Source organism: Bombina bombina, chromosome 9 (assembly GCF_027579735.1).
Source record: "Bombina bombina isolate aBomBom1 chromosome 9, aBomBom1.pri, whole genome shotgun sequence".
NCBI lineage: Eukaryota > Metazoa > Chordata > Amphibia > Anura > Bombinatoridae > Bombina > Bombina bombina.
Window position 1 is genome coordinate 195,527,530 of NC_069507.1, and position 12,017 is coordinate 195,539,546.

The window sequence follows — 12,017 nt, forward strand, 5'->3', positions numbered from 1 at the left end:
TATATGTTTGGGGCAAGTGTGAGCATATTGTCTCTATAGAAACTTGTATTGGAGTTCTGGAGGAACAAATTGCAAAACTGCATGAAATTCAGACACTTGAAAGGGAAATGAGCTGATTGTTAATGTTTCTAGCAGTGGGAATGGGGAGGATTCAGATGAGGAGACTCCAGGATGTAGCTGGGTCACAGAGGGAGAAGTAAAGGTAAGTGGAAGAGGCGGGTCAGTTTTGAGCTGGTACACTCCAACAGATTTGCCAGATTAAGTGAAGATATTGGGGATATCAGTTCAGGGGTAGCAGTGTCAGAGAGGGCTGTGTTGCCTAGTAGTGAACAGTCCTTTAGTCGTGGAAGAGGAGCACACTATGGTGGGCAGTACTTCAGACATGGTAGAGGGGCATACTATAGTTAACAGTCCTTCAGTCATGGAAGAGGGGCATACAAGTCAGGACCTGAGGCAGATGTTGGTGGTAAGAGACTCTATTATTAGGAAGGTTGATAGGGTAATTTGTCATCCAGACCCTTTAAATAGAACAGTTTGCTGTCTTCCTGGGGCTCGTGTTAGGCATATTGTGGAACATATTCATAGATTGTTAGAGGGATGTGAGTCTGATCCTGCAATCATGGTACATATTGGTACTAATGAAGGAATCAGCGGGAGACGGAGAGTCCTAAAAAATGACTTCAGGGAGTTAGGTAGCAAGCTTAAAGCAAGTACCTCCAAAGTAATATTTTCGGAGATATTACCAGTGCCGTGTGCTGACTCAGTAAGGCAGAAGGAGCTAAGGTCTGTTAATTCATGGTTAAAAACATGTGTAAAAATGAGGGGTTTGACTTTTTAGAGCACTGGGCTGACTTTTCACTTGGGTACAATTTGTACAGTAAGGATGGATTGCACCTGAATGACATGGGTGCAGGTGTGTTGGGGAAAAGGATGGTAGTACATTTAGAGAATCTTTTAAACTAGGCAAAGGGGGGGGGGGCAGTTAGAACACAATAGAACAGAGAGATCAGTCTGTGAATATGTCACTCCCTTAATATCTCAAGGAAGGGATGACTTAAGAAATGTCAAATTAGAAAGTATAGAAGAAAGCACACCAAGTAGCAGCAGAAAGCACATGAAAATTAAATGTATGACAACAAATGCAAGAAGCATCACAGTTAAAATGGGGGAGCTGGAGATCTTTGTTGCAGAAGAGGACTATGATGTTATCAGTATAACTGAAACTTGGTGGGATCATTCACATGACTGGGCAGTTAACTTAGAGGGGTATACTTTATTTAGGAGGGACATGAATAATAAAAGGCGTGGAGGAATCTGCATGTATATTAAACCTAACCTTAAACCTACAATAAGGGAAGATATTTATGATACAAGTGACAATGTAGAGACCCTGTGGGTTGAAATAAAGAGTAGGGGGGAAAAATCCTAAAAGAAATATTACTAGGAATATGCTACAAGCCCCCCAACATTAGTGACCCAGAGGAAACTCAACTACTAATCTAAATAGGTAAGGCTGCTAATAACAGTGCTGTAATTATGGGAGATTTTAACTACCCTGATATAAACTGGGTCAATGAAACTAGTAATTCAGATAAGGGGGATAGATTTTTAAATGTTCTCAGGTATTAACTTCTTGGCACAATTAATAGAGAAGCCAACTAGGAGTAAAGCTATATTGGATTTAGTGCTATCAAACAATACAGATATAATATCAGACATGGAAGTCAAAGAACATTTGGGTAACAGTGATCATAACATGGTCACATTTAAAATCTCTTTTCATATACAGTGTCTTAAAGGTTTAACTAAGACTTTTAACTTCAAGAAAGCAAAATTCAACGATTTAAGGAAATCCTTAAATAATATAAATTGGGACAATGTATTCTCTAATAAAAATACAGAGGATAAATGGATAATATTTAAAACTTTGTTAAATAAATATACATATCAACAAATACCATATGGTTATAAAAAAAAAAAATCAAAGCCAATGTGGCTAAATAAAAATGTGTTAAGAGAAATTAGGAAAAAACGTAGGACAAAGGAACAAAGCATGCAAAAAAGCAATCAAATTAGCCAAAATTGAAAATGAAAAATTAATTGCAAAGGATTCTAAGTCTAACCCTAAAAGGTTCTTTAAGTACATAAATAGCAAAAAATATAAGAAGGACAATATAGGTACATTAAAATGCTTGGAGGGTAGCATGATAAATAATGACAGGGAGAAGGCTGAGGTACTAAACCAGATATTTTCTTCAGTATACACAAGAGAGGAACCATTGGATGATACTTTGGAACAAAATAAAACATGCCAGTCCATACCATTAACTAGGTTATGTTTAGAGGATATCAGGAAAAAACTGGATAATATTATGGTAAATAACTGGATAATATTAAGGTAATTAAGGTAAATTAAGGTAATTTTTCAAGACTCAAGGCATGGTACCCCAGGATTGGCGTAAAGCTTATGTGGTTCCACTCTTCAAAAAGGGAAGCAGGATGATCCAGGAAGCTATAGACCAGTTAGTCTGACATCAATAATGGGGAAGATAGTTGAAGGGATTATAAGGGATTATATTGATGAGCATATTCGTGTAAACATGATTATGAGTTCTAATCAGCATGGTTTTAGGAGAAATAGATCATGTCAAACTAATCTAATTAGATTATACGAGTAAGTAAGTAAAAATATAGATAAAAGGGAATCAGTTGATGTGATATACTTAGGTTTTGCAAAGGCATTTGATACAGTGCCACATGAGAGATTAATGCACAAAATTAAGGGACTGGGAATAGCTGAAAATGTTAGCTCATGGATAAATAACTGGATGAAAGATAGGGAGCAACGAGTAGTAGTAAATGGATCATACTCAGATTGGACAAAGGAAATCAGTGGAGTCCCCCAGGGATCAGTACTGGGACCTGTTATTTTTAATATTTTTATAAATGACTTGGAGCAAGGATTAAATAACAACACCTCTATTTTTGCAGATGATACTAAGTTAAGTAAGGTCATTAGGTCAGAGCAGGATGAACTGACATTTTGGAAGTAAAAATAAGCAGGTAACGTATTTTTTAAATGGGACAAGACTTAGCCAAACAGAGGAGGAAAGGGATTTGGGAGTAGTAATAGATAACAAGCTAAAGATGGGTGCACAATGCAGAGCAGCGGCTTCAAAGGCTAAAAAGATACTAGCATGTATTAAAAGAAGCATTGATTCAAGGGAGGAAAGCATAATTCTGTCACTATATAAAGCTCTGGTAAAACCTCACCTTGAGTATGGAGTGCTGTTCTGGGGACTGATCGCAAAAACAGATATTGCAGAACTAGAAAAAGTTCAGAGAAGGGCCACAAAGCTAATAAGGGGATTGGAGAATTTAACCTATGAGGAGAGGCTAGCCAAACTGGGTCTGTTTTCTGTAGAAAAAAGGCGCTTGAGAGGAGACATGATTTCTTTTTTTATAAATATATTCAAGGTCCATATACAGAGATGGCAGAAGTTTATTCCAAGAAAATTGTTTCTGACAAGAGGTCACAATTTAAGGTTGGAGGAAAGGAGATTTAATCTCCTGCAACAGAAACGTTTTTTCACTGTAAGAGCAATAAAATTGTGGAACTAATTACCAAAGGAGGTAGTGAATGCCAATACCCTAGAAACATTTAAAAATAGTCTGGATACATTTCTGTATATAAACAAAATTCATGGATATGATTGCTAGTATTAAATGGGTCACCTTTTAGTGGGGTTATTTAAGCTTAACTGGAGCTTTTTGTAAGTATTTTAGATTTATATAGGTTGAACCCGATGGACTTCGGTCTTTTTTCAACCTTATCTACTATGTTACTATGTTATAAATACATTATAGCCCTTTTACCTTTTAACTCGTATAAAGAAATGTATCAAGTGTATATATGATTGCAATAGTTTATTTTAATGTATATGTTGTGTTTGGTGAACATTTTTTCAACCCTTACACTTTAAGCTAGATCTTCACACACAACAATCTGCTAAGCATACATTTTGTTTGCGCTAGAGAACAACTATATACTGTATATATATATATATATATATATATATATATATACATACATACATACACCTTGCCATACACCATATAATTATGTTACAAACAATTATTTTCCTTACAAAACCTTTGCTTCATAAGTATATTTCAGAGGTATTTTGTATTGCACTCAATCGCAAAACACCACTTGCAATGAAAGAATAATGTGCATAATTCTTTGTGAAAGACCAAGCGCAAGATAATGCGATTGTGATCCAGTTGCAATCTAATTCTTCGTTTGTTTACATGTTTAGAATAATGTCTGCTGCATAAATAAAAACACTGTCATCGTATTCCTTTTACATTCCCTCTACAAAATCTGTTTTGGTGTCTATTGTCTCCAATTACAAAAAAAAGTTCAATACACTATATAGGGAAAAAAAACTTCATCCTGGATGTTATATTCCTCTGGGAGCTAGACCCTGCTAATATTGAGTAGACATTCAGGGTATTATCAAACCAGAGGTATAGGCTGAGGTGTCAAATATAGGTGTGGCCTACTATAATACTGTAATGTAATGTAATATATTGTTATTCACTGCTCTCTCTCTCTGTCTTTTGCATATGGGCTAATCAGATACAATTACAGGGTTGCTGTTCTGCGAGAGATTTATTGTACTTGTGATATCAGAATTCTTGTTTTGTTTTGTTTTTTTTTGTTTTTTTTTCCCTTCTGTATAAAACAAACTGGAAAACATTCAATAAAAACATTTATTTCAAAAAAAAAAAAAAAAAAAAAAGTTCAATACAACAAACTTTTTTAAATGAAGTTCTAGAGACTTTATCACCATGTACCAACATCTGGAATATATTTTTTTTATTGGCTGTCAAATAATTGGAATACTTTTTGGATATGGCTTAGCACTGATGCAGATGTGCATCATTCTACTCTGACACAATGAAACAGAACGTCATTTAAAAAATAAGAACTGTATAGTGCACAATTTGTTAAACAGCCCACTGGGTATTTGCATTTTACTTAAACTACAGGTATCAAACAACTAGCAGGGGGCATTTTAATAGCTTTTAGTAAGATTACAAAAAAAGGATTTGTTTACTGTATTTCAGAACATTTTTTCAGACGTTTCTCAATTTATGTCAGAGCTGTAACTGTTATTTTATTTAATTCAGTGCTTCCTAATAGTATTCTTTGTGTTGCTATGTTAAATCTGTTTTCAATCACCTGCTGGGCTTTTCACTGTTTGCCTATTATTTCTGTATCATCTTTTATAATAAAATAGCATGGTATTTTAGCAAAGCCATTCATATTGTCCTACAGATGCACAGCCCTGTCATTATTCTGTTGTAATGTCTTCTTGTAAAGCTCTGAAAACTGTCTTTTATATCCTTTTATTTTTTTTTCCCAGATGCATAACCTGCAAGAAATGAGGAGGAGTGCTTCCCTGGCAAGTAAAGTGTTTATACAGAGGGATTACAGTGATGGAACCATGTGTCAATTTCAGACCAAATTCCCACCAGAACTAGACAACCGGGTAATACTGCTTTATTATTCATAAGAAAAAGTATTTCAAACAAGATAGTAACAATTGATTTTATCTTGTTTTGTTAGGTCCAAAACTGTTTGAGAAATGAACATAGTAATATTTCCAGCAACCTTAAAGGGACATGAAAAACCAACATTTGTCTTTCACGATTCAGATAGACCACACAATTTTAAACACATTTCCAATATACTTCTTTTCAAAATTGCTTCATTCTCTTGGTATCCTTTGCTGAAGGATCAGCTATGCACTTCTGGGAGCATACCTACCTTGGTATGCTTTTCAACAAATGATACCAAGAAAACAAGGCAAATTGGATAATAGAAGTATTTATTTTTTAATTACATACAGCTAGATTACGAGTTTGGCGTTATGATTGAAAAAGCAGCGTTATGGCTGCTTTTTTCTAATGCTGCTATTACAAGTCTTGTAGGTATAGGTGTACCGCTCACCTTTTGGCCGTCACGCAACGTCAGTACCGCACCTTTTTCATTGGGACTCCCACAGCACCGGCATTACGAGTTTGTCTGGGAGGCCAAAAAGTGAGCGATACACCCTATACTAGCAAGATATGTACCGCCATCTAAAGTCAGTAGTTATAAGTTTTACGTTACAAATCTGTAGCATAAAACTAATAACTAAAGTGTTAAAAAGTACACTAACACCCATAAACTACCTATTAACCCCTAAACCGAGGCCCTCCCGCATCGCAAACAGTATAATACATTAACCCCTAATCTGCCACTCCAGATATCGCCACCACTATTAAAATGTACTAACCCCTATTCCACCCCTCCCCGACATTGTCGCCACTATAATAAACCTATTAACCCCTAAACCGCCGCCCTCCTGCATCACAAACACTATTTAAATATTATTAACCCCTAATCTGCCGTCCGCCCACACCGCCACTATAATAAACCTATTAACCCATAAACCGCAAGCCCCCCACAACGAAATATACTTAAATAAACTATTAACCCCTAAATCAAAAGCCCCCCACAACAAAATATACTAAAATAAACTATTAACCCCTAAACCTAACAACCCCCTAACTTTATATTAAAATTACAATTTCCCTATCTTAAATTAAATGAAAACTTACCTGTCAAATTAAATTAATTAATTTTAAACTAACAATTAAACTAAGATAATTATCAAACTACAATTAAACTAACTACCAATTAAACTAAACTACACATTAAAAAAATCCTAACACTACTCTAAAAATTAAAACAAGTATCTAATTACAAAAAAATAACTAAATTACAAAAAAAAACCACGAAAAATAAGAAACAAATGATCAAAAATAAAAAAGAATTACACCTAGTCTAATAGCCCTATCAAAATAAAAAAGCCCCCCCAAAATAAAAAAACCCTAGCCTACAATAAACTAGCAATGGCCCTTAAAAGGGCCTTTTGTGGGGCATTGCCCCAAAGAATTCAGCTCTTTTACCTGTAAAAAAAATACAAACACCCCCCAACAGTAAAACCCAACCCCCACAACCAACCCCCCCCAAATAAAATAACTATCTAAAAAAAACTAAGGTCCCCATTGCCATGAAAAGGGCATTTGTATGGGCATTACCCTTAAACGGCTATTTAGCTCTTTTACATGCTCAGACCCTAATCTAAAAATAAAATCCACCCAAAAAACCCTTAAATAAACACTAACCCCCGACAATCCACTTACAGTTATTGAAGTCCCGCTTGAAGGATCCATCCAGCCGGCAAGAAGTCTTCATCCAGGCGGCCTCTTCGACCTTCATCCAGCCGGTGAAGTCCTCATCCAGGCGGCAAGAAGTCTTCATCCAGATGGTATTTTCTATCTTCATCCATCCGGCTCGGAGCGGGTTCATCCTAAAGACATCTGGCGCGGAGCATCCTCTTCATACGGTCGCCACCGTAAACTGGAACTTCAGTGCAAGTGACATCATCCAAGATGGCGCCCCTTGCATTCCTATTGGCTGAAAGATTTCAAATAGCCAATAGGATTAGAGCTGCTAAAATCGTATTGGCTGTTCCAATCAGCCAATAGGATTTGAGCAGCTCTCATTCTATTGGCTGTTCCAATCAGGAAATCTAACCAGTCCTGGAACAAGGGCAAGCAGGCCAGAAAGCCTGCTGCTGCCCCCAAGACAGCATGAAGGAACGGCCCCCTATCCAGCAATGGATCTTGTAGGGGGCAGACTTTCTCTCTTTGCCCAGGCGTGGGCAAGAGATGTTCAGGATCCCTGGGCGTTATATCTCAGGGATATCTTCTGGACTTCAAAGCTTCTCCTCCACAGGGGAGATTTCACCTTTCAAGATTATCTGCAAACCAGATAAAGAAAGAGGCATTCATACGCTGCGTGCAAGACCTCCTAGTAATGGGAGTGATCCATCCAGTTCCGTGGACGGAACAAGGACAGGGTTTTTATTCAAATCTGTTTGTGGTTCCCAAAAAAGAGGGAACCTTCAGACCAATTTTGGATCTAAAGATCTTAAACAAATTCCTCAGAGTTCCATCATTCAAGATGGAAACTATTCAGACCATCTTACCCATGATCCAAGAGGGTCAGTACATGACCACAGTGGACTTAAAGGATGCCTACCTTCACATTCCGATTCATAAGAATCATCATCGGTTCCTGAGATTTGCCTTTCTAGACAGGCATTACCAATTTTTAGCTCTTCCCTTCGGGTTGGCTACAGCCCCAAGAATTTTTACAAAGGTTCTGGGCTCTCTTCTGGAGGTTCTAAGAACGCGAGGCATAGCGGTAGCTCCTTATCTAGACGACATCCTGACACAGGCGTCAAGCTTTCAAATTGCCAAGTCTCACACAGAGATAGTTCTGGCATTTCTGAGGTCGCATGGGTGGAAAAGAGTTCTCTATCTCCTCTCACAAGGGTTTCCTTCCTAGGGACTCTTATAGATTCTGTAGAAATGAAGATTTACCTGATGGAGTCCAGGTTATCAAAACTTCTAAATGCTTGCCGTGTTCTTCACTCCACTCCGCGCCCTGCGGTGGCTCAGTGCATGGAGGTAATCAGCTTATTGGTATCGGCAATGGACATAGTGCCATTTGCGCGCCTGCATCTCAGACCGCTGCAATTATGCATGCTCAGTCAGTGGAATGGGGATTACACAGATTTGTCCCCTCTACTAAATCTGGATCAGGAAACCAGAGATTCTCTTCTCTGGTGGTTATCTCGGGTCCACCTGTCCAAGGGTATGACCTTTCGCAGACCAGATTGGACGATTGTAACAACAGATGCCAGCCTTCTATCTTGGGGTGCAGTCTGGAACTCCCTGAAGGCTCAGGGATCATGGACTCAGGAGGAGAAACTCCTCCCAATAAATATTCTGGAGTTAAAAGCAATATTCAATGCTCTTCTAGCTTGGCCTCAGTTAGCAACCCTGAGGTTCATCAGATTTCAGTCGGACAACATCACGACTGTGGCTTACATCAACCATCAAGGGGGAACCAGGAGTTCCCTAGCGATGTTAGAAGTCTCCAAGATAATTCGTTGGGCAGAGTCTCACTCTTGCCACCTATCAGCAATCCATATCCCAGGTGTAGAGAACTGGGAGGCGGATTTTCTAAGTCGTCAGACTTTTCATCCGGGGGAGTGGGAACTCCATCCGGAGGTGTTTGCTCAATTAGTTCATCGTTGGGGCAAACCAGAACTGGATCTCATGGCGTCTCGCCAGAACGCCAAGCTTCCTTGTTACGGATCCAGGACCAGGGACCCAGAAGCGACGCTGATAGATGCTCTAGCAGCTCCTTGGTTCTTCAACCTGGCTTATGTGTTTCCACCGTTTCCTCTGCTCCCTCGACTGATTGCCAAAATCAGACAGGAGAGGGCATCGGTGATTCTGATAGCGCCTGCGTGGCCACGCAGGACCTGGTATGCAGACCTAGTGGACATGTCATCCTTTCCACCATGGACTCTGCCTCTGAGACAAGACCTTCTCATACAAGGTCCTTTCAATCATCCGAATCTAATTTCTCTGAGACTGACTGCATGGAGATTGAACGCTTGATTCTATCAAAGCGTGGCTTCTCCGAGTCAGTCATTGATACCTTTATACAGGCACGAAAGCCTGTCACCAGGAAAATCTACCACAAGATATGGCGTAAATATCTTCATTGGTGTGAATCCAAGAATTACTCATGGAGTAGGGTTAGGATTCCTAGGATATTGTCCTTCCTCCAAGAGGGTTTGGACAAAGGATTATCAGCTAGTTCTTTAAAGGGACAGATTTCTGCTCTGTCTATTCTTTTACACAAGGGTCTGGCAGAAGTTCCAGACGTTCAGGCATTTTGTCAGGCTTTAGTTAGAATTAAGCCTGTGTTTAAACCTGTTGCTCCTCCATGGAGCTTAAACTTGGTTCTTAAAGTTCTTCAAGGGGTTCCGTTTGAACCCCTTCATTCTATTGATATCAAACTTCTATCATGGAAAGTTCTTTTTCTGATGGCTATTTCCTCGGCTCAGAGAGTCTCTGAGTTATCTGCCTTACATTGTGATTCTCCTTATCTGATCTTTCATTCAGATAAAGTAGTTCTGCGTACAAAACCTGGGTTTTTACCCAAGGTGGTTTCTAACAAGAATATCAATCAAGAGATTGTTGTTCCATCATTATGTCCTAATCCTTCTTCAAAGAAGGAACGTCTTTTGCATAATCTAGACGTAGTCCATGCCTTGAAGTTTTACTTACAAGCTACTAAAGATTTTCGTCAAACATCTAACCTGTTTGTTGTTTACTCTGGACAGAGGAGAGGTCAAAAGGCCTCGGCAACCTCTCTTTCTTTTTGGCTTCGGAGTATAATCTGTTTAGCCTATGAGACTGCTGGACAGCAGCCCCCTGAAAGGATTACAGCTCATTCCACTAGAGCTGTGGCTTCCACCTGGGCCTTTAAAAATGAGGCTTCTGTTGAACAGATTTGCAAGGCTGCGACTTGGTCTTCGCTTCATACCTTTTCCAAATTTTACAAATTTGATACTTTTGCTTCTTCGGAGGCTGTTTTTGGGAGAAAGGTTCTACAGGCAGTGGTTCCTTCCGTTTAAGTTCCTGCCTTGTCCCTCCCATCATCCGTGTACTTTAGCTTTGGTATTGGTATCCCACAAGTAATGGATGATCCGTAGACTGGATACACTTAACAAGAGAAAACATAATTTATGCTTACCTGATAAATTTATTTCTCTTGTAGTGTATCCAGTCCACGGCCCGCCCTGTCCTTTTAAGGCAGGTCTAAATTTGAATTAAACTACAGTCACCACTGCACCCTATGGTTTCTCCTTTCTCGGCTTGTTTCGGTCGAATGACTGGATATGGCAGTGAGGGGAGGAGCTATATAGCAGCTCTGCTGTGGGTGATCCTCTTGCAACTTCCTATTGGGAAGGAGAATATCCCACAAGTAATGGATGATCCGTGGACTGGATACACTACAAGATAAATAAATTTATCAGGTAAGCATAAATTATGTTTTTATTTTGATAGGGCTATTAGATTAGGTGTAATTCTTTTTTATTTTTGATCATTTGTTTCTTATATTTTGTAATTTAGTGTTTGTTTTTTTATGTAATTTAGTTATTTTTATTTTTTAGTAATTTTAGTGTTTATTGTTTTGTAATGTTAGGTTTTAGTGTAAGGCAGGTTAGGTTTTATTTCACAGGTAAGTTGGCATTTATTTTAACTAGGTAGTTAGTAAATAGTTAATAACTATTTACTAACTAGTCTACCTAGTTAAAATAAATACAAACTTACCTGTGAAATAAAAATAAAACCTAAGCTAGCTACAATATAACTATTAGTTATTTATGTTAAAGTTAGGGGGGTTATGATTAGGATTAGGGTTAGGTTTAGGGGTTAATATAGTTTAATTTAGCTTGTTGCGATGTCGGGGTGCTGGCGGTTTAGGGGTTAATAGGTTTATTTAGTTAATAATTGTAAATTATTTTTATTATGTTAAAGTTAGTGGGTGTTAGGGTTAGGCTTAGGGTTACATTAGGGTTAGGGGTTAATGAATTTATTTAGTGGTAGTGATGTGGGAGGCCAGAGGTTTAGGGGTTAATAACTTTAGTATAGTGGTGGTGACATCGGGAGCGGCAGATTAAGGGTTGATAGTTTTATGTAGGTGGCGGTGATGTTGGGGGCGGCAGATTAGGGGTTAATAACATTATGTAGGTGGCGGCGATGTTGTGGGTGGCATATTAGGGGTTAATAACTGTATGTAGGTGGCGGCGATGTTGGGGGCAGCAGATAGTGGTGTTTAGACTCGGGGTTTATGTTAGGGTGTTAGGTTTAAACATTATTTTCTTTTTCCCCATAGACATCAATGCGGCTGCATTACAGAGCTTTTTTTTCCGCGATCGCAGGTGTTAGGCTTTTTTTTTTGCCGGCTCTCCCCATTGATGTCTATGGGGAAATCGTGCACGAGTACGTCAAAACAGCGCTTGTTTTTT

The 12,017-nt window shown here is 38.6% G+C and overlaps 1 protein-coding gene across 1 annotated transcript in view; it reads left to right on the forward strand.

Moving 5' to 3' along the window:
- Window positions 1-5,432: 5,432 nt before the first annotated feature.
- GOLGA7B (golgin A7 family member B) overlaps window positions 5,433-12,017 on the forward strand; it is a 65,373-nt gene continuing 58,788 nt past the window's right edge. The window contains exon 1 of the mRNA XM_053692973.1: window positions 5,433-5,558. Coding sequence (XP_053548948.1) covers window positions 5,433-5,558 — 126 coding nt within the window. The remainder of the gene's footprint in view (window positions 5,559-12,017) is intronic.